Source organism: Stegodyphus dumicola, chromosome X1 (genome assembly GCF_044657685.1).
Source record: "Stegodyphus dumicola isolate Sdum_Otavi_A_Nest chromosome X1, ASM4465768v1".
Classification (NCBI taxonomy): Eukaryota; Metazoa; Arthropoda; class Arachnida; order Araneae; family Eresidae; genus Stegodyphus; species Stegodyphus dumicola.
Window position 1 is genome coordinate 204,771,206 of NC_140780.1, and position 24,825 is coordinate 204,796,030.

Genomic DNA, 24,825 nt, shown 5'->3' on the forward strand with positions numbered 1-24,825 from the left:
ACGTGAATCTATTGCTCTGCAAAATGTGAGAAAATAAACTCAAATATTTACATGAAATTCTCTTAAACATCATATTCTGAACTAAATTCTATTAGTAAAGGGATTTCAGAATAAAAGCCTTCATATAAATGATGCTAAAAATTAAATAAAGTAGAATAAAATAGTACTTCAATTAAACTGCAAAAAGATAATTAATTGAGCGGGGAGAGAAGACTGAGTGTGAACATGATGCGCACTAGCTAGAAACAGATGTTGGCTCCAGAAAGTTCTTATCTTATCTTTGCATCACCTTTTTCAGTCTCATGTTAAAAGAGCAACTTTTTCATTAATACTGACAACTTGATTAATAAAAACGATTACTTACTTAAAAGAGCTTTTCTTTATTTATAAGATCTTGATTAACAGTAGCTACGTTTCCCAAAATTATCCTCGATAGTCTGAATTTCCATGTTAACTGCATCGCTTTTCTCTTCTACGAAAGTTGTGCTTTCCTTCATATCCGAAATAGCAGAAGTTGTCATTCCGGCCATTCGTATCTGTGACCTTCTCCTTTCTCATTACGATGAATAGCTTATTCTCTGATGGCAGCAATCATTTCATTACAGTAAAACCTCTATTCATGAATATAATTCGTTCCTAAAAACCATTCGACATCCAAAACATTCGTAAACTGAAATTATTTTCTCCCATAAGAATTTGTAAGGTATATTTTAATTTTATAACAGTTATTTTAAGTTTATGCACCTTTTCTGCCTCTCTCTACCAGAATGAGAGTTTACAATCGCTTTAACTGCCAATGAGAAGGAGAATAGTATTTAAGTAAAGTTCAACTTGTAAAGACATTAGATTTATTTTGGAAACAGGAGATGTGAAAAATGAGCAAATCTCACTGGGACACGAACCACGAACCTCTCGAATACGCATCGAGCGTGCTGACCACTACACCACGAAGGCTTGCTAAGAAGGCAGGAGAAATACCTTATAAACTGACTTAGCCAGAGAGATTGAGGATTCCTAAGTAACACGCGTTTGCCTTTGGGTTACCTCTCTCTAAGCTGCTATTATGCTCGGCCGTATTATTACGTGCCTATTGATAGTTCGCTGCCTGATTTAATATTGCTGGCCAACTAGTTTAGAATTGTGTTAGCTTCGGCTAAATCTCTTTAGTTAGTCATTAGTTGGTTCTTGTTTCTTACCCCAAGTGGAGGCTTTGCTGTACGCCCTGAGAAAGGGGCTGACTGTTAATCTTAGTTTGAGTGACATAAATGGTAATTAGCCCTTCTTGAGTTTAAGTTTATGTTCTTGGACTTGAGCGATTATTCGCTTACCAGTTCACTAGGTTCCTCGACATTACATTTAACTGGTTAAACGTGAGGAACTCTATAAATTAATACAAAATAGGTTCCTGGCGCACATATGATTGCTCATTTAATCTCTGCAACAGCACTTTGCACAGAAATTCGAATACAAAACTAATGGAAGTAATTCAATCTAAAACAAGAAAACACAACGCTAAACAAATAAAACAAGGAGAAAACTTAATCTAATTTTATCGTACTGCACGAAGAAGTGTGGACGGCATAAGTGAAAAATGATAAAGAATAGAAAGGTAAGAGATGTTACTGTTTAGATGAGGAGTTCCTTTGATATAAACATTTCCATAATTGGAATAAATTTCATGGATCAAAGAACTAGGATCACCTTCCTTTCACTGTTTGTCATCTGAAGACATCTCTTCAACATTCGCCATTTCTTGTTGCTTCTGAAGTTGTTCCAGTTCTTCCTTGCTTAAAGTCATTTTTCAGAGTTCTTTAATAACTCTCCCATGTCTTTATTGTTAACTTCCAAGTCTATGGGCCTTGCTCAGAGACACGTGATCATAAATAACAAAAAATACCTCGGTGTCAAAGCGCCTAAAGTCTGCCCCTGCAACACCCTCTGGCCACGATTATTCTCAAGTCAAATTCATGGTTCTGTAAATCCTTGCTCCAGAGCTTTGTTATTGAGAGTTAAGCAAATAAAAATATTTTTAAAAAATTCCAGAAGTCCCCGAGTATCTATTCCGTTTTTAGAGGCTATCTCGAAACACCTCTGAAAGTCATTTGTTACCGACTTGAAAGTTCATGACTCAAGGAACCGTTTGTCACCCGAGATTTTTCTTGCTTAGGTAATTTGTTTGTGATGAGAGGCGTTCATGATCCGAAGTTCCGCTGTATTTCCTTCAACTGCTTCGATCTTTCTAGTAATTCGCATTCAAAGAAATACTCAGCCATGACACCGTTTGTTACGTGTTGCAGGTTCGTTAAATTCTCCTTAAAACCAAGTCAGATCAAAAGCAAATTTCACAAATTACAATATACGCCCGCAAAGTAAAGCATAAAATCACTGAGAAATACACTCATGTCCATAAATTAAGGATAATGCAAAATCAGGCGAAGGAAGAGTTAGAAGCAAAACAAATTTGACTTATTTGTAAAGCTTATTTATTAAACAAAAGGTAAAGAGCAAAACAAGATGCTATATGTTTGATATTATTAAAAAAATCAGCGATTTTTTTCTCCCTGGAGCAAATTACAAAAAAAACCTATTTACAAAAAACCAATATTACATGGTTGGTATGATTGTTAATACATTGTATGTCTCCCAGACGATGCAATACAGTCCGTACAACGCCTAGGCATACTGAGTATCAAATTATCGATCTGATCTTGGGGGATATTACACCATTCAAAAAGCAATGCTCTCCGAAGTTCCGGTAGACATGTAGGAGGAGGTTGACGGGCTGCAACTCGTCGGCCAAGCATATCCCACACGTGCTCTACTGGATTCAAGTCCGGTGAGAATGCTGGCCAGTCCATACGGGTGATATCCTCCGATTGAAGGCATTCGCTTACGATGTTTGTACGGTGAGGACGGGCGTTGTCATCCATAAACACAAATTGTGCGACCATGGCGCCCCGAAACAAACGTACATGTTGTTCCAGAATGACGTCCCGATAGATTTGGCTTGTCATGGTTCCAATTTGAACATGCAGGTCAGTTCTGGAACCCAGAATAATTCCACTCCAAACGAGCACTCCTGCACCACCGTAACGGTGTCGTTCAATGATGTTTTCTTGGTGGTAACGGGTACCTGGAGCTCTCCATGTGAAAGTCCGGCGAGAATCAGACTGCAAGCTAAACCTAGACTCGTCGGAAAACATCACACAAGCCCACTGCTGCGGTGTCCACAACGCATGCTCTCTACTCCAGGCTAACCGCAGGCGACAGTGAGTTGCAGTAAGTGGAACGCATCTGACAGGTCTACGAGCATATAGACCAATCTGCCCTAAGCGTCTGTACACGGTCTGCCTTGAAATTGTCGTACCAGTGGCTGAAGAGAACTGACGAGACAGGTCTGAGGCTGTGATCCGCCTGTTTCATTTGGCAGTAACTGCCAAATACCGGTCCTCATTCGGCGTTGTAACTCTGGGGCGACCTGTGCTGTAACGTCTACTCACATTACCATCATCTTGGAATCGTTGCCAAAGCCTCGAGATGACACTCTGGGCAATTCCAAGTTCGTCTGATACTTCCAGTTGGGTACGCCCACATTCCAGACGGCCGATAATTCTACACCGTAAAAAATCATCCAAATGCGTCCTTTGTGTCATAACTATTCAGTTATTGCACTGAAATGCTTATAAAGCGCCTGCGAACAATTTTACTTCTTTGCCTGTATTCCTTATATATCACTCTCTTACACTCTCGTCATTGTGACGTACCATCGGTGTCATCTGGTTACTTCCTGAAATTTGCATATGATTCTTGAAGATGTGTGTAGGGATTTTACAGGTGATATATTTATTTTAGAGTTCGATTTCCGCGTGACTCCGAATTATCCTTAATTTATGGACATGATTGTAAATCAACAATCTAGGGCAGAGGCGGCCAAATTTCATTTCAAGAGGAAACGCATGCTAGACTTCAGGGAAACTGAAGAACTTCAAGCAGATTTAGCAATAGCATCAACTAAAAATGTATATCAGTTTAAAAGTAATAAAATAGTTTTCGAATAGCGTAAGTGTCTGAAAAGATTTTGCGTCGCACTTTGTAATATATTATTTAGTATAAATATGAATAAATAATTCTTGCTTTTATTGCGATGTATTCAGGAAAATATCTTCCCATGACGCAAAAAGTTTAAGACCGAGCATTCTTTTCACAAGCAAAAAAAATCAAACATTTTCTTCTCTCCCCCTTTTCTGATGGGGGAGGATTCTGGTTTTAATTTTCAGCTGATTTTAATAGAAGCAATGCGAAAGAAAGAATACATAGTGGTCTTTACAATAATTTAAAAAGCTTTTCTTTCAGGTGACAAATAATGCAGAGGCTTGAAAAATAGAATTAAGATATACTTATTTATTTTTAACTCGAAAACAAGTGTGAGACGGAGCACAGTGCTTTATGATGAAACTGCAATTCGGAATTCAAAAAATTATTTAAAATATGAGGAAAACTTGGTAAAAATTTTACATCAAAAATAATAATTTAGTTTTCTTGCATAATTGTAAGAACACAACAACATAAGTTTATCCCGAATAATTTCACTAATTTATTAAAAATGCAAATTGGATCATCAGACATGTTTTACTTCTTGCAAAGCAAGTTGCAATTAGATAAAACCAAATTGTCATTCTGTAAGCTTGCAGATTTATTGCAAACACAGTGTGTTTCTCATGTCTTTGTATCAATCAAGTTATGTAAATTTTCCTGCAACTTGATGCAAGGTGACACCCCTTGAACTACTATCCTATTAGGTGGGAGGGCCGGGTGATGTCTATAGAATCCTCAAAAGAGGGATCTAAGAAACTCGCTTGCTGTGCTACGGGGGCCCCGCAGCACAGACTTTAATATGAATTTTCTTTCAACTCTCGACGCTGAACCGGCATACTGGACTCTCGTTAAACCGCGGGTGTACGGAGACCACGAAGGAGACCATCTATAGCAGGGGCAATTTTCCCTAGGGAGGAGTTCAAAGTTTGAAGGGGAAATGTGGTCGGCTATCATTTACCTATTGAGTATTTAGTTTTATTTTATGAATATAAAAAGCTACTTTTGTTCAGATTTAAGTGCTTTATAACATTGTCAATACTTTTCCTTGTTTAATGTATAAAACACATTACAGAATTATCTAAATTTGAATAAATTATAGTGTATTTTTTGAGTTTTGGAATGGGGAAATGATCGTCTTGGAATGGAGCAAAACGGTACCCTTTCTGGCACTACTAACGGATTCGTGCTATTGTCGCAGACTATCATAGACCCAGAGTCGCAACTATCATAGTATACTCACTCAGCTCATAGTATACTCAGTGTAAGCAACACCAGAGGGTAAATTTTGTATGTATTCTCATACTAAAAATTACTAGCTTGTAAGATAAATTTTAAAAAGTATTTATTGTTTGAAAGGTGTATTGTAGAATAATTTCAGTTTCAAACTGTTGAAAAACAATGATATTTCAAATATAAAGCTGTTGTCTGTTATGACGAGAGCTGGATTTAAGAGTCCAAAGAGCATCATGCGGCGTGCAAACCACAATTTGATCATGCTTGGCCTTGATACAGACAAAATCTCAAAGAACTGAAGATGCTTTTTTTTATTCCAAAAAAGACAAGGAGAGCGGTGCTGTCAGAAACTTGCAGAAAAAAATGATCCTACGATTTTTAAAAAAAAAATGCATTTTCTGAAAACTTTCGAAATGTTGCCTAATTAGCGATAAATATGGAAAATCGTCAAATCACTGACGAACGGCTGTAACTAACGCCCGGTAAGCTGCAGTAACTTACTATATCTCCTTTTACCACTTTACATAAGTATTACTCAAGTATTATTCCCTCCGTCCCAAATTAGTTGCTACACTTAGGTCGAAAATTTTGTTCCAAATTAGTTGCTACATTTCAAGTAGATGGAGTCATAAATAACTTTCCACGCAGTTTGTTAGATCGACACCAGTAAAATTACACAATGTACTACAATGAATATAACGCTGTATACTAGGGTTTCATTCTCAGGTTTTACTTTCCACAAATGTAACACTTATTTTGGGACAATTTTTCGAAGTAAATTTACAGGGTAATATCGAATAGAACTTTCAAAGTTTTTGTGAAAGACATATTCATGCGGGGTCCCACAAGATTCGGATATTGGGTCAGTAATCTATCTGTTTTATGTGGTTGACTTGGGACAAAAACGACCTTTACATAGCTCAATGCCGCCATGTTATGCAGATGATACTGCTTTGGCAGTAAAGGTCTGCTAACATCAACCACGCCATTCGGAAACTACAGGACAACATTCCGCATATAGAAAAGTGGTGCAAGAAATGGAAAATTTCTATTAATGCGCAAAAATCTCAGCTTTTTATTATAAGAAAAGAAAAGAAAATGTCAAACTAAAGAAAAGACTGGTACTACTTAATGAAACTGTGCCGATTGCGATGCAAGCCCGCTATCTATGTGTAATTCTGAACAACAAACTGATTTGGACACAACACATACAGCATGCACGTGACAAGCCTGTTAAAGTTATGAAATGTCTATACCCTCTAAGTGGAAACACTCAAAATTATACTTCTCAAAAAAGAAACTTATTTATATCTCCACGATACGTCCTATTATGACGTACGCTTCGCCTGCATGAGCCGCCGCCACCAATTCAGAAATAAAGAAATTGCAGGTAGTGCAAAATAGGTTCCTTCGTATGATTACAAATTCGCATTTCTATATGAGGAACAAGTTACTACATGATGACTGTGAGCATTTGAAATATTTCAGCATTTTTCGCTATGGAATCCTTAGTGAAGACAAACACCTGCGACCATACTCGGCCTATTTTCTTCAAGACAACCAAAACTTTCCTATCTAGTGTGTTTTCTTAAATACTCAAATGCAGCTATGCAAGTTTTATCTTTATCTCAGGCGGCAGTGAATAGGTGAGTAACCATCTCACGTGATCTGCAACCTCAAATTTGTGAAAAAATGCTGATGTAAAACTTTCCACCCCCTTTAACCAAAGAGTCCAAAGAGCATCATGCGGCGTGCAAACCACAGTGCACCATGTGCACAGTTTCTGCCTTGGATGCGTCTCAACCAATCCGATGTCTTTGCTATTCATGTGACAACTTGTCACCCCCTGCACCTTCAACGCTGTCTCCTGGACCAACAGTTATGCATGCCATTACTTCAATCTAGGCACCAAAATCACGACAGCCGGAACGTGTTGCGCGAAAATACACAATAATAGCTGCTTACAGCAACACTTAGAACTTGGAAGGTGTGATTAAGGCAAAGCATTGTGGTCTGTCTGCCTGAGGGATGCCTTCGTGGAGAACTTTCTAAGGAAACCTGGCTCTTATACACGATGCAGATCATTGACTTCACAATTCATTAGCTAGAAGATAGTTTTATGCGATTGCTGATGGAAGAGTCCTTACAAAATGGAACGTGGCTTAAAGGTGTGCGAACACTACATTTTTTAAACTAATTTGGTACTGATTTAAGGAGGAAATTCTTGGTAAGTAAATGTTGTTGATTGATAACGTAACACCCTGAAATTTCTGAAAAATGTTCAAACGAAATCTTCAGTATCAGTAATCGGTACAAAAGTATTCAAATGTAGCAACTAATTTTGGATAGAGGGAGTATAAAAAAAATGAAGAATTAAACATGCACAAAAACAATAAGTGGTCACAAATTAAAGATTGTACAAGATGAGCATTAAATAAATATACAATTATTATGCAAAATTTACTGAAAAGAAACTTCAAAGATTCTGTGCTGGATACTATATAGAATTAGAAACTGTATAGAATCTGTGCTAGATACTGTATAGAATTAGATAGATTCTGTGTTAGATACTGTATAGAATTAGATACTGTGCTAGATACTGTATAGAATCTGCACATTAGAAACACAATTTATGAATTACAATAAGACTGTTTATTGTTTTGTAATTAAGTGTTATGTTAGTGCTTTAAGCTTAGAAATAAATGCTCTATAAAAAGTTAAAGAAAACGCTAATATTCTTTTCTTCACTGAGATTTGGGAAAGTTCTTTTGAGATCTATATCCAGTTTAATACTAAAATAATCACTGTACGCCAAGGGAAAGTAAAATTGAAGCAGTTCGAGTTTCACATTATCACTCAGCACAAATTTATGATGCACTTTATAAGTCATGCAATATGATAATTTTAATTAAAAAATATACCATGAATAACAAACTTTTTTCTGTATTATTATAGAAAATTTTAAATGCATGTATTACTTGATTACCTGATAATCTGACACCACGTGTTTGCCGCAAAAAATATCATCAGACACACTTCTAAGATAAAGCATGAATATTAAATTCGTTTTATAATTCATTGAAAGAAAAAAATGTTTTATTGGAATGGAGAACACATGCTTACTACAGAAGGTGCTTGAAATTGAGGCGAAAATAATAATGAAGATAATACATGAAGACTCAGAATTACAAAATGAAATTTGACGAAAACATAGAACATGACAGTTTCAATAAAAACATGACAAGTCACTACAAAACCAGTAGATAAATTCAGAATTAATGTATATTATATGCTTTTGGATACTACGTGCACTTTGGAAAGCTAAAATAAAAAATTCGCAATGATAATTTTTGTATTTTTGTAAGGAAGTAAAACTGAAAATCTGTTGAAAGATGAAAACTTAAAAACAACATGGAACTGATGTCTATTAAGTGATATGTTGTTAACACAGTAATATCTACAGTAGAGATAAATTTAAAAACTCATTGTTAGCTTATCAATAATTTAACATTTGCTAACTTAGAAATTTATTTTTAATACTCTTTATTTTGATTACTTAAAATATTTTTGATTTTACTTGATAACCGGAGTTAATTTGAATATGAATTTTAAAATTAAAAATTAACCCTTTAAACTTCACCAGCTTATAAAATATACGGGATGGCTGTCAATTTTTTAACCTCCTAAAAAATGCTAATTTTTCTACACCAAAAGCTGTAAACGTAAGTTTCTAATGTTTCCTTTTGATTCTAAATGGCGGCCCTACCCAATGAATGCTCAATATTTTGCAGTTATGAAATTATTATACCTCTTTCTGAGGTACATATTTGAATATTCATAAATTATATTGAAAGGGTAGAAAATATTCAAAATCTGAAAATATATGACGCACACATGCTGAATCTTACATATTTACTGCATTTTATTTAGAACTCATAATTAAAAGAAGAGTATTTATACAATTTTACTGATCGGCGCCCGTATTGAGGGTACCACGTCAATAGACGGCAGTACCAGGTTTCTCATTCTCTACTCTGCGAGATGATAGAATTTCTTTATATTATAATTGCTTATGATGTAATAATTTGTTTATGATTAATTTACAAGTTGTTTAGGATTCGATATTATGTACATGGGGAATGGCGAGTTTACTGACTCTGTGCTTAAAGAATGAATAAAAGTGTTTTAGTTTCCTTTTATTCTTTGCTTACTCCAGTCGAGTTTCTCATTCGTCTCTGCTTAGCTAAAATTTCAATTTCACTACATCACTCTTTCAACGGATAAAGACTCAGCGATTTCAAAACTATTGTCTAGCGTCAAAATATCACACAATTGTAAGGGTTAAATGGGGCATGTTAACCCCGAAAGACTACCGTCGCTTCCTGTTTTCCAAAATCCTAGAATGCAGCGAAAATGATAAGAGGTGATTGATAGTTAATTTGTCATGCAGGTCCATAAGGGTCCATACGTTACAATTCATTCAAAATTTTACCACACTTTAAATTATTTTATATACCGTCCCTCAAACGGTTAAACAGTGCGAAAAACATCAAAAGAAAATTCTTTTGATGGCTTTTGAGCCTTTCATGGCTAACAAATGAAAACTTTATGCATTTTAAAAGAAATTCTATAAAACTATAAGTAACAGATTGTTTTACAATATAATTTTATTCTTTGAACCTCCAAACAATCTAGATCTTGTAATACATAAAGAAGGTTAAGGCTAAAAATTTTTCAAAGGTGCTATTTCTGAATTCGCAAGCGGGCGCCAGAAGCTTTAGCGCTGGCCCTGCCTGCCAGCTCAAATTTTAGATGAAGGGAGCGCAACCATCTTTAGTATATGTAAGCCCGATCTATTCTGCGAACTTTCCCATCAAATCAAGTTCATTTTAAGCAAGGAACATACATATCCTTTGGTTTGAGTCTTCGAACGAGATTGAGATGCTTTTGCTTAATCCGTGATTTTGCTGCTGCTCTGCCGTCTGATTCTGCTTTACGATCTCACAATAAACTAGGAGGCAAAATATGTATTCAGCGAGCAGTAAAATGGCCCTCGCATATTATGTGCTTTACCTAGTACAAAAATGAACCAGATTTTGGAAAATATTTTTAATGCTATAGAGCAAGTTCTTACTGCCCTTGAAGGCGAGCGTGAAGATAATGGAAGTTCTCAAGATGTGAAACCTGCCATCCAGATGTTACAACAGTTTAAAACTGTTCTCTTCCATAATCTCGGTGCACCTGCAAATCTTGTTCAATATAATCAGAACTTCCCTCCATTGCCTAATTCGGACGGTTCGGACATGAAAGTTGATGATCAATGACTGAGCAGCAAACGTACAAAACGTTCTTCGTTCTCTGAAGGAACACCTTTAACACAGAATTTTTAAGATGATTTATCTGGATTTAAAGAAGTAAGAAGCATCGTAACAGAGAAAACAAAGCGTACTTACTTCCCCCTGCGGAGATTCCATGTCCGCTTAACTCCATCGACAACGTTACTAATTCGCGGGCCAATATTGCTGCGAACTCTGATCCAATGAAAGACCATGTAATTATGGAAGCTGACATTCGTACTAAAATGAGCTGGGTCTCTACTTCCAAAACGACAAATATTCCAGAAAGAAGACCAAAGGTACCTCCAGTTATTATTGAAAGCATACATGAGTGGTAGGATCTTTAAAATTATAGGCTAAACACGGACTTACACAGGAAGATTACACGGGTGAAAATATTCGAAAGGGAATTAAAGTTCAAATCACACAGCCACTTCTGTAAAAGAGACATACTAAAGAAGGAATTCGCTATCACTGCTACAAAGTAGATATTGAGAAAATCTTAAAGTTAGTCATCAGGAATCTACCCTGCTACTTCCTAACTGAAAATATTCAACAGATTCATAGGAAAAAGGATATGATGTACCAGCTCAAAAGACGACATGTTGATGTAATCAACATGTACCAGCTCAAAAGACGACTTTCAGGACTATCGCTGCCAAAGTTGCAACCAAACACTGTTACTGTTATCACAAGCCAAGTTGTAGTCAAACCAATGAAGCTAGGATGTGTCCAAAGACAAATCTGAGCAGCTTAAATGTGAGAAATGTTTGCAAACTAACCACACTTCGAAGTTCCGTGGCTGTGAAAAGTTCCGAAACGAATATTTTCTCCCAAAACCAAAATCTTTACGGATCGCTTATGTTACCAATAAGTCCTATACACAGGCCTTTTTCAGGTGGACTTGATCGAGAAAATATTACTGAAAGCAAACAAATATTCACGAAATTGAAAATGTTTGTCACTCTCATGAAGGAAACAGGCATCCCAAACCAACTCTGTTTCGTTCGTCACAACTCTAAATTTTTTGACTGATTTTGTGTTTTCTGCTTTGGGTACTTTTCGAACTCCCTATAATTACTTGTATGCTTGATGGAGCAGTCAGCACATTTGGGTTTCTCATCCCTCGGCTTCGGGCAATCTTTCGAAAAATGTCCGCCGGCACACTTCATGCAACGCGGATCATTCTTGCATCCTACCTGGGTATGATGAAATGCCTGACACCGGAAACATTCAACCAGCTCTCTACAACCACGATATAACTCCACGTTAACTTTAAAAAATGAAGGTCAGAAACCTTACTCTATCTCTACTTTTTGCAGTTCTATAAAGTGTGACAAAAAATGGCGGTAAATTATTTTTCTGTCCCTTTCTTGTTGATATACTTTTTTTAGCCGGATAATTTATAGCCAAAAGTTCGTTGATATCAACAACTGGTACATCATTTGGGAGACTGCGTATTACAACCTTCATTGTTTTATGCCCCGGAAGAATGTAAGAATGATACTTCAGGCCTTTCTTATTTAAAAACGCAGTGACTGTAATTGTTGCCTGACAGTGAACCTTTACATAATCTCTTCTGTGCGATTAGTCGTTATTTTACTCTGTAATTTGATGTGAAGTGAGAATGCTTATTCTCATATCACAGCACACAGCAAGTTTCACTTGGCGGGTATTTCTTAGTGGATACTAATGGTTTTTCACATAACTGTTCTTATGACTATAAAGACCGCCAACGCACTAAGCTCTACGACCACGAAATTATTCCACCTTAAATTTAAGGAAAGGAAGGTCTGAAAGGATATAAATGTCTTTATGTTTTGCAGTTTTATCAAGTGTGACAAAAAATAGCGGTTATTAATTAAGTTGAACAGTTTTCTTCCAAATATTAAAACAGTTGCACCAGTACATCAAACGCAATTTTCAGATTAATTAAAATCGATCTTTTATGCAATAAGAAACTGTGATTTTGTTTCTGAAAGCTTGTTTATATTTGTATAATACAAAAATAATAAAATATAAATATGACAAAATCAAGCGCAGTCATTAAATTAATTAAAATCGTTCTTTTACGCAATTAGGAACTGTGATTTTATTTCTGAAACTTGTTTATCTTTGTAAAATAAAAAAAAAATAAATATGCTAATAATCATACAAAAATAATAAAATATAAATCTAACAAACAATTTTTTAAAAAACTTTTTTTCATATTCTTAGTCTAATTGTAATCTATAAGTTATTTATGTTCTAATATTTGTATTATGATTATGTTGTATACTGCATATTACAAAGAAATATGTAAGAGGTCGATAAAGAAAACCACATAGAAATAAGAGAAAGGGTTTGATGAAAGAAAGGGCCTACGAAACTCTGATTTAACTGGACCAGCCTATTGCATATGCTTGCGATCAAGAATTATTTCAATGCAAAGTTATTTAAAAATTATACAGGTTACCGAAACTAGAAGCAAATTATTTTGCATTCAGATGTATTAAAATGTGTACTGAAATCTTGAAACCATCAGCAGTAACAGCTGCGGTTACTTGTACTTTAAAGAGCAGTACAATAATAAGAAGAATAAGTTGAACCACAGATTATAAAAATACCCCGTCATTTGCACATATTGTAGATGAATGTGTTCGTCTCTGTATTTTTATATTCAGAAATACATAAATGAAACAAATTAAAGTTGTCCTTATGTAATGTACTTGGTCTTTCAATTATTACTACTAATTGTGGTAAAATGTGTAAGAGAACAATATTTCTTTTCGCAATAACTGATCTCCAGCTCCGTTTAACTGCAAATCTAAATTAGCCGTCAAGAGACATCCTTTATTTTAAAGGTGTTAAATCAATTTGTTTTTATATTATTTTATATATTTTTCAAATTATTTTTTTTTTCTATACTATATGTCTGAACATAGGTGCAGTTGGTATGCTTGAACGGTAGCGATAATTTAACTCTTTTTAAGATTTTAAATCTAAAAGATTAAAATTAGCATAGATAGTATTTTAAACTTCAATAGGACACTTAAAAGAAGACAAAAGGAAACTACAGCTATAATGTATTTAGATGGCATAAGTAGAATTTTAGTAAACTGAACATTTTATTTTATTTTTATGGCGGGCACTAGCCTAGGCTTTCACCACATGGAAGTTAGAATAGACCTCCTTGTTTGTGAATTGACCTCTATTCTAACCTCCTTGTTTCACCACCACCAACAGAAGTGATGGTCATTTTATTATGGAGGTACCTAGTAGGCTGCCACCGTTACCTCCTAAGAGGGAACAGATAATTACATCCATGCCTTCTCACGGATTCAAACCTGGGCTTTTCGGTAGCGCAGTGGGCTTTCCTAACCACTATACCGTCTGGGAGGGAACATTTTACAGTCCAGTGCAGAATGGATTACTTAATAACGTTGCAATGCCACAAACGATACTATGGTTGAACTTTCAAGTCAGCGCAATAATTAATATGTGATACTATTTATTGCTCTGATTTACAATGTTGTGTCCTGAAATAGATAAATATACGGCAGGCTATCCACAGGTGGGGCTCCAGTCTTTTGTTTCTTGTTGTTGATACGCACTGGAACTATCAGGAGTTTCAGGAACTCAAATTAAATAAAGGTTAAAAAATGTCACTAAAAGACAGTTGTACTTACTACTCGACCTCTTTGATGTACGATGTTCTGAAACCATGAAAAAAAAATTAGTGCCGAATTTGGTGATTAATGCTACAGATACAGATAATTCTACTACGGCCTCCCCCGATAAAGTGACTAAAAAACCGTTGCGTTTACCACTGTTCGCCGCGCGTAGCCAGAAAGTCTAGCTTTTGCCGGCTGTCATGAAATATAGTTGCTAGCAGGTGCTCGAATGCTTCAGTAGGAGACGCCAGGTCACGTAAGGCATGGAGACATCCGAATGGTAGTTCAGGAGGAAACTCCAGCATCTTAAAGTATAGAGGATGCAGCAAAATATATAAAATAAACTATCACAACATGATTTTTCCCTTACAAAATAGGGGTAATAGTGAAAATATGCACAATAAATAATAAGATATTTCCTGACTCATAAGACTAAAAAAACGATGGTTCTCGACCTTTTTACCTCCATGCACGCTAGTTCATCCCACCCCTCCTTGCCTCCTTGCTCCCTAAGTCGAAAAATACATATATAAATTCATTTACATTTATATTAGTTTTAAACTTGTTTTATAAATTAAACGACAAAAAGCCTAGGAGATCACGTAAGGCATGGGGACATCCGGTCCAATGAATACCAAAACTTGAATAGTATAGAAACAGCTTTAGTATTAGTCCTTTTAGCGACTTTTTGATTTCGCTACAAACGTTTGTTGCCAAGGCAGACCCGGCTTTGACGATCGAAAAAAAATGGCGGATCGTCAACAAAACTCGATAAAGAAAAATCCATCTAGACCAAATAAAAATCCTAAAAAATAAGCTCATTATTAGAATACTGCAAAAAAGTCTTTCTCTAATTTTGAACAGTTAGTACTGCTAATATAAATTCCTGAAACACTGCCATATGTTATGAGTAATCATGTTATGCATAATGAAATTTACAAGATTAGTAAATGTTACTTTAGTTTCTTAGATTCTGTTATTAAAAGTAAATAAAAAAATGCTTCAAGTTGAAGTAAGTCGAATTAAATTATCGTAATAAGTAAATTTTGTACGTGTTAGAAATACTTTCTATTAATAAAATTATGTAAATGGTAATAATATTATGAAGAAGTGTGGTGTTTTTGTATCACACAATTTATTACAAGTAATTTATGGTTAATAAATGGATTTTAAAGGTAGTATATGTTACTTTAGTTTCTTAGATTCTATTATTAAATGTAACTAAAAAAATATTTCAAGTTGAAGTTAATCGAATTAAACTATCATAACAAGTCAATTTTGTACCAGTTTTAGAAATACTTTTTATGACTTTAATTATGTAAATGGTAATAATAATATTAAGAAGTTTGTGTTTTGTAATCACTCAATTTCTTACAACTAATTTATGATTACAAGTTAAAAGCTAAAATTAAATTATCATAACGAGTAAATTTTGTACCAATGGTAATAATACACAGTAACAGTTGTTGTAACTCATGATTTCTATGAAAGATTCAGTCTTTGGACTCCACAAGTGGTGAAGTGATAAGCCATTGAGCACTGGTAGTTCAAGCTGGCTATACGGGGAGGGGGGTTGTGGTTTTCCTTACATGTAAGATGAATCTGAGCCAGTGTTTCTTAAAAAGTCTTTTTCGAAGGCATCCTTCCTCTGCTAGCCTGCATATATATTTATTATCTATTCATAAATATTGTTCTCTCTTTTAAAATGCAAATCCCTATATTTTATTTTCCCTTTTACAATAACTATAGAGCAACAAAAATTATCTAGAATAAAAGAAATAAAGAAAAAAAAGAATGTTTTTAATTATGAGTGAAATAAAATTATTTTGAAAAGTAATGTTAGTTTTTATTTTTCTATGCTTTACACTGCTGTAGCTATCCACATAATTTTTATATGAAAGCTTTACACAGCAATGGTTTAAAGCTGTGATAATAATATTTGTAGTTACCTCACTTTTCTCATTCTGGAACAGTTTTTCCAACAGCAGTTGAGTGAAGTGTCTTAACACATGAAATTAATTGATTTCTTAGAAAATAAATCTTATTTTTGTTGTAAGGTTTACTTTGTAACCAGAGTACGTTTGGGATCTTTACTGTCACTTCCCCCATCCGTTTTCCTACCACAATGCAAGTGTGGATTTCAGTTTGTAAAACGAAGCGTGTTTTGCCTTTCGAGGCCATGTTACTAGTTTGCCAGATAAGATAAGATTTGTAGTCTTCAATCTTGCATTATAATTGTCAATAGTTGAATTCCACGCCGCTTAAGTTTTGAGCCGACTTCACATTAAGCTGATTTGTGTAGCCTATGACTACTAGTTTATTTGAATTTAAATTTTACATTTGAACTTAATTGTTATCATAAGTTATCTTGCCACAAGTGATTGGCTGAGTCGTAAGCACAAAGTCTGCCTTCTGTTCTTATTTAGTAGTTTTAAAAAAGGATCTTTTACATCATTCTCATGATTCATTTATTATTTTGGACGTAGCAATAATTTGCATTATGTCTACCTAAAGTTTAGTTACACTATATGATTACAAAGAATATATCTAAACTTTATAAGAATTACATTCAAAGACATTGAAATCAGTACAGTCAAAAGTCGTTAATCCGGACTTGTCGGGACTTCGGCGATTCCGGATTATCGATTTTTCCGGATTATAGATCATCAGTTTAAATCTGGTAAGATGGCATGCAGAAATTATAAAATTAAAAATATGAAACCGTAATTTATGAAATAAAGAACAATTATGATCTAAAGGGTATCAAAATTTACAAAAAAAAAGTTTAATATTTATTTGTTTACTTTATTAAACATTTCTTTCAATGTAAGTTGTTTCGTTTTTTATGTGATAATACATTCGCTTTAATTCTATAAACAGACATAATTTCTTGTTTAGTTACAAAGTTCCGCTGTTCAAGTCCCATAATTGCTGTGTCGAGAATACCGACTAATTTGTCAATCGAAATTTTTTCGTTTTCAATAACCTCTGTCACTTTCTTCGCTATCGGAAGCGAATTATAATGACGAAGAATTTGATTTAAATCATATCAAAGACGGAGTACATCGAGATGAAATACTACATTTAGTAAGGAATTATAAGCCAAATAAAATAAAAACATCTGCCCTGAAGATAAGGATAGTGCTGACAGATCAACTTCCAATTCATTGCGCTCCGCGGCGTTAAAGATAAACAAAGTTTAGATAAACAAACGTTAAAATTTAGATAAACAAAGGATATGCCTTTATCCATTTTTTTAGAGCAATTCCACTTTTTGTTTAATGGACTTCGAAACATACTTTCGCTTTGTAGATCCTTCACATATTAGTAAATATATATCAGAAATTCTATTTGACATAATCGAAAGTTTAAGCTTACTTTTATAAAATTGCTCTAACAGTCTGCAAAAAATAATAAGCCGAATCCAATTCGAAGATTAAGGAACGTCGCAATCTGCAACATTAACTGAATTAGATAATGTTAGCTTAGCTTATACCGTCCGTTATACATTAAACGCGCATTCGCAAACGTATTTTGCGCACGCGCACAAGCATATTCGCAGCCATAAAGGTCTTACGCGCATGCGTCAACGCGACGCTTGCGCAGAAAGTTTGTAGCTTTGAGGTCCGGATTATGGGTGTCCGAATTAACGACTTTTGACTGCATTTAAGTGCTTCCCATGTAGTCAAATTTTCATATATATAAATTGTACTCTTACTTTTAATACAAAAAAATTCAGATTTCTGTTAGATTAAATGTCTAAGTAATGTACAAAATTTGCATAAAATTTAAAATAAAAGGTCAACATTTATGTTAACATACTATTAATAAAAGTAATGATACTCAATGAAAGTTTTTCATTTATGTATTTAATTTACAAAATTTGAGAACTGTAAATTATGAGCAGCATATTCCATAATCTAGGCAACATTATATTTTTTATAATCAGACAAATTATAAAAATGTTATAAAAGGCATAATGAAAACCTGATTTTACTCTATGAATTCACACACGTACACATCCCTATAGTTCTAATTTAAGAAATGAAGCAAAAAGAGTATTTTTTAGACCATGGTAATTTTGATCATGGCCCATTTTAAGAAACATGTAAGAAGTCTAAATTTGTATGTGGTTTCTTAGCAAAGAAAACACCACGAGTTTACCTCATTCTACTAAAAACCTGTTGTTTTGGGGGGAGGGGAGAGTGGAGTGTATAATATGCAGAGTTGACATTTAGAAAAGTGTTAAGAATCATTGATGTAATATTAAAAGCACCAGTCTTGACTATAAAATTTTGGCTTTTTTAAAAATGATATTTAAACGTTTTATATTTATATTGTTCTTTCCTAAGACAAAAGTAACTTAAAAAAACTTGCAATTTATAAAGCTCTGATACCTATCAAATTCGTTAAATTTACGTGGACAGAAATGGCGACATGTGTTTTAGCTCAGTATTCAGGGTAATCATCAATAACTGGGTTATCATAATTTTTCATTTATCGCTTCCAAAAGTCGCCAAAAAGGACTAATACTAAAGCTGTTGCCGTAATGGATTATATTCATAAAGTATAACTAAATACGTAATCGATAAATGAAAGATTGACGCATTCCACGATTCCCCTCCCCCTGAAGCTGTGAAATAGTGCCTCCGTAGTGGGGTATTCACCCGTGGTTGAGAACTAGACTAAAATGTACTCCGCACCCGTTAACGAGAATATACTAGTGTTTTCATCATCAAGTGCTTTCAGTTTTGTTATGCGGGAAGTTGTTTTCGATCGCATGTTTGTGTGTGACAGGTTTGTGTCAAAACTTGAAGCTTCCTCTTTGCTATGACATACTGAATATTTTTCCTTATCGGTCGTATGCTGTTTTCGTACGTAATTGATGCCTAAACATCGGCTATGTTCTTTGTTACTACCTTATGGGTATAAACATCTCTCGGATTGCTCAACTCTTAAATTTTAGAAAGGTGTGTATGCCTTGCTAATTTGTTACATGTTATTTTTCAGTGTGGTTTGTGTATTAAAATGTGGCATCTATTAAGGTAAACAATAGCAAATAGTATACGTTAGAAATGCAACTTTAATTTACAAGTGACGGCGTTTCTTTACGTAAGTGCATTGCAGTAAGAATCAAAAGTTAGTAATCGAAATCTGTTTAGTGTTTCTTGGCCAGATGTGTTATGTTCCATTTTATGGTCTTATGAAATAGTAAATTCGTTGTATTCGCAACATCAGTGGAAATGTGTCACAGGAATTAAAAAAAAAAATAATGTGCATCAGATAGCTTATTTGTTTTTGCAGTTGGTGATGATTGTGAAAAAACTTAATATGTTAGCATATTACTATAAATCTTCCCACTCCAAATCGTAATTAGTTTGTTTTATTTTGCATTATGTTAATCATTCATGTTATATAGCCTTTAGCGTCACGTTATTTAGTGTATATTTATTTGAAACTAATTTTAATATTGATAACATTAAAACAAATCTGCCTCTTCTCACTGTCATTTAATATCCCCCCTCGATCATGACTGGTGCCCTTTGGTGGCCAAGTTGATAAAACTGTTCAGTGTTGCTTAAAAGTTCAGCAGTTGCAAAAACAAAACAACCTCCCTTCATATTAAAAATTAGTTGATCTTGTTCAGACTCATTACTGTTGCCTTTACTCGTGGTTACATCTTATATTATTTTCTTATATATTTAGTTAAGGTGTGCTTTATTTATAGATGTTATCACTTTCATCTTGCCATCTGATATGAAGGTGTAATTTTTTGTATATGCCAAGATACATGCACTAATCAGTTCTGTTAATTTAAAAATTGAAACTCCTGAGCGCAGGTGATTTGAGAACATCTGTTTTGGCAGCTTTCTGTATTTTGATAACAAAGAGTAGTTAAATTTGACAATAACCATTAATAACATTTCACTTAATTCTTATTAAAAAATAGACTAGTGTACTTTTGTAGTTATGCATATTTGAAGATTTTATGCAGTATATTTCCTGTTCATTATTACGGAGAAAGCTTTTGCATCTTGTTTCAGAATGTTGAGAGTTTATTGAAATCATGTACAAGTGAAAGCCTGGTTATTCATTACATGATATAGTTACATTGTTTAAAAATAATCCATTTCTGAAAAATTTAAATAATCAAAAGAAAATAAATTAATCATGAGAGCCTTTCCCTAATTTTCTTTCCGTATGTAATATAGAATCCACAAAAATTGAATTTGAAATGTATCAATGGCTAAAGTGCAGAATCGTCCACTTATTTTAATCACATTTGTTTGGCGCTTTTTACAAGAGTAAGAGGAATTGGATTTTTGTCAATTTTTTTTCACGTTTTAAGTAAAAATAGGTCGATGTGTACATGGATAAAGTCAAGGGAGTGCGCAAGGGCATTTTTCTGCAATTCAGGGATTTTTTAAAAGTTAAAATAGGTCGATGTGTACATGGATATCGAGTATGTGCAATTCTTAAAAACGTGCCAAGCAGTGGGCGGTTCTACACTTTCCCTGCATCAAGTTTTTCAAATTATCACCTGTTACCATAATGTTTCATCATTAACTTGTCAAATGATACACTTAATAAGATAAAATAAATCATATGCATAAATACCTTTTATTATGTATCCTTTTTTGCACCCTCCCCATCAAGATTAATACTTTTATGAAGTATTAATAATTTAATTTAGTAATGTTTAAAGTTATAAAGTATTAATGCAAAATTTTGCACAAGTTCCACCTCCACCATCCAATTTTATCAATCTTTGAACATTTAATTTTTTTAATCATTGTTACTAATTTGCACATAAAAATGTTACACTTTGTATGCGGGAATTCCCTGCCAACTTGAATGCTCATAATTTGTTGAAATTCAGATTTTATTTCTGAGTGATATTAAAAAGAACTGAATGTATTTTGAGAAAAAGAAACAGTGATTTTTTTAAATTTTTTTTATTAACAGATGCAAAAATCAGTATAAGCTATCAAAATTATCTTCTTCTAAATAGGAATAATCTTTTTTTTTTTTTTTTTTGTTTGTTTGTTTCTCAGAATTAAACTTTTTCACATAACAGCATACAAAAAAAATTGCTACTTGCAGTTTTTACTATATTTCTTGCATCTTGTATTGTTACGAAGCTGTAACTTAAAACGAACTCGGAAGATTTCATTTGGAAAGCTGTGGTTAGTGTGGAAGGTATGTTAGCAAAAACAGTGGTTCTACACTTTACATCTTTACATTATGGTAACTTGGCATTTTTTTGGCGAAAATTTGGCGACCAACTCTCCTACAGCTACCCTCTATTTTTTTTTCCCGCCGCCATTTTGTCTTCACAAAGTAAAGATATGTTTCTTTTCTTTTTATCTACTGAACACTTCTTCCAACAATCTACTAGCCGAATTACACTTATGCTAGAAATTTTATCTAACAAAACTGCTTAATCATGACAAATATTCACTGCAAAATTGGGAAAAAGTGCACAATACCATACTCCTTACGCGTTTTTCAAAATAACACATACACATAAACCATGTACACGCCGACTTATTTTTACTTAAAAAAACATCCCAGAATTGCACAAAAATGGCATTGCGCACACTCTTCACTATATCCATGTACACTGCTTTTTTCTCATAAATTAGAAAAATTTCACGAAAATACATGACAATTTTCTCAATCTTTAAACCCGGTAAAAAGAACATATATGAAATTACCTGATCGCGAAAAAGTATTTACCCTTTCCAAATAGGAACATTTCCACATATAAAATAAATAAAATATCCAAAAACTTTTACCTCTTAATCATCTATTACATTATACACGTCACCAATGAATTCATACCGCAAGCATTACAAATACTTAGTATCAAATATTTAAATTATTTCCATGCACGTTTACTTCAACTTAAACGTATACCAAATTTCTACAAACATAAAATTCACAAAATAACTATCATTTAATTAAAATATAATTAAATTCAAAAACACTACTTAAAATATAAATGAGCACATACATTAAATTAATAAAAATTACCTTACAATCCTAATTACTTTAAACTAAATCATTGCTAATAACAATTTTCCCAATAATACCAAATTCCTTTACTTCCACCTTACATTTAGAACAATGCATAAAAATAATGTCCTCAAATAATTAAAAATACCAACTTATCTCATCTTCTTCAAAATCTTGATTACGTGTCCGATAAACTTTTCTTTAGTTACGGCCATGGGATCCAAAAATTTACGAACACTGTTTCACACAACACAGAATAAACCAAATACAAAATTTCCAGATTTTTTCCCGATTAAAGAACCGTAATTCGTCCATTAATATCACATGACATATCCCATGATCTCTCATTTCCCTCACACAAAATAATGCGTAATCGGAACTGAGTACTGCTCACATTATTACCAAAGTCCCAGGTAGTAACCTTTATCGCCTCCAAAATGTCGCCAAACTACCAGTTACCATATTGTAAAGATCAACCAAAACGGTTAGTGATAATTTTCATAATGCATAAGTAGGAGATGATTTTCAAACCATGATGCATTAACCAAAATCAAATTATATTATTTTGCTATATGTGTGGCTGAAGTCACTGAAAATTGATGCTTAACTGATAGCTTACTGTATTTAATAATGAAGCAAATTTTATACACTGTTTTTTTTAAAGCTTTTGTTACTGCATGTCAGGTAAGCCAAATTTCAGCATTTTCAATGCCCTATGTCAGTACAGCTCTTTATAAAAAAAACATGTATAATTTAAAGTGAAATACTTGTTTAAGTAGTCTTTTTTTTTTAAAGTTACGCAATGCCTTCCAGAAATTAGTATCCTTGGTAGCTGTCTATGCCGCCTATGCTTGTATAAATTAATTGTATGTTTATATGCTGTGTTTTGCTTGTGTCAGAACTTCAGTAAGGATAGCTTTTATTCTAAAAAGAACTTTTAAAAGTGGTAAATATTTCCATATTGTGAATATTGTGTTATTGATATTTCTGAATAAAATAAATAAAAATATTCAGCAAATTTATAAATATCATCAGAATACAAAGTTCTGTTTTCTTATAGTTTCTGTTTGTGGATTAAGGAGGGAACTTCAAATTGATATTTTTTTAAAGTAGAGATCGTATCTTCAGAAGTGTTCTTTTCTAAAACTATTGAATGAAACTTCTTTTCAAAGAGAATTTATGTTTATTAGTTGTATTCAAATTTTTAAAATTATTTTAATTTTTGATCAGTTGTACACTAGTCCTCTGTCTTTCATTTCCAGCACTTGTGAAACAACAGCAGCTATCAAATAGTTTCTCACTTGAAAAAAACATCATTCTTAGAAATTTATCTTTTTCAGAGTCCTGATGTGTATAAAAAGGAACTTGAAATAATTAATAATGTAAGTAAAAAGTTAGTTCACTTAATTTTTTTAATCATTATTTATTCTTTTTAATACTTATTTGTTGTCTTAACTTACAGTATCATACTTCAGAAAAATTACTGATTTTAATGTATGCCTCTAGTTTAGTTAAGTTGGATATATATCAGTTAAATTTGCTGATTAATTAATTTTTAATTACTTAGTAAATTCAGCATATTTTTTATATAACCATTTAACCCTGTCAGCATTATGGACAAAAAATTCTGTATAGAAGGGTGGCTTTCTTATTCAGTACACGCCTGCTTTTGATTATCCGATTTCATGTTGTGTATGTATGGGAAGAAAGGGAATCAAGGTACTTGTAGGTCGTTTTTTGATGATAATCGAGAAAGTACCACTTATAACATTTTGAGGAAATTAAAATTTTTCTTTAAATGGCTGGTGCTTTATTTAATAGCCATCAATCTTGTACTGGAAGTGGTGCTCTTCATAAAAGGCAACTTCTATGAAGGGGCGGAGAGTTACAACCATACCTTCTTTGGGATTTGATCCCGGGCCATCGCTACAGCAGTCAGGATCACTAACCATTATACCGACTGGGCAGCGTAGCTTTAAAATTTCAAAGGGCTAAACCCGTAATGCTTGAAGGGTTAATTATCATGAAGTGAATGATGAATATTTGTGTCATTTAAAACACTTTTATAATAGGAAGTACAACAAAGCACGGCTCTCCAACAAGTTCAGAAAATGCCTGAATGCAAGCTGTGTAAAAATTCTGAATATTGAGCATATAAAAAATGTGCAATTCATAGTAGAAAAGCTAAATTAGTTAAAGAAATAATTTCTGGTCTAAAATTATAAAAACAGTCATCTTATTTGTTATCATCTTAAATATCAAAAGCCTACATTTGAAAACAAGAAATGTATTTCAGACACAAAAGCTAACTTATATCTTAAACATGTGAAAGTTAAACCTCATATCTGATCATGAAAACTGTCAACTGCATAATTTGGTGGAGGTGTCACCAAACTTGCAAAAATTGCCTCAGCAGAAGTTTAAAAGAAAATAACATTCTTTGTCTAGTTGGATAATTATCAAAGTTAAATATGTATAGGCTTACCATA

At 33.5% G+C, this 24,825-nt stretch overlaps 1 protein-coding gene across 4 annotated transcripts in view; it reads left to right on the top strand.

Moving 5' to 3' along the window:
* Window positions 1-18,810: 18,810 nt before the first annotated feature.
* Window positions 18,811-24,825, top strand: part of LOC118185632 (endoplasmic reticulum junction formation protein lunapark-like) — a 68,460-nt gene continuing 62,445 nt past the window's right edge. Inside the window, exons 1-2 of one of the 4 annotated variants that reach the window (XM_085808125.1) lie at window positions 18,815-19,287; window positions 23,599-23,718. Coding sequence is in view for 2 of the 4 variants with exons in the window: in XM_085808122.1 (XP_085664248.1) it covers window positions 19,240-19,287; window positions 23,677-23,718 (90 nt within the window). In the remaining 2 variants the exon portion in view is untranslated. The other 3 variants (XM_085808122.1, XM_085808124.1, XM_085808123.1) reach the window with 3 other exon arrangements.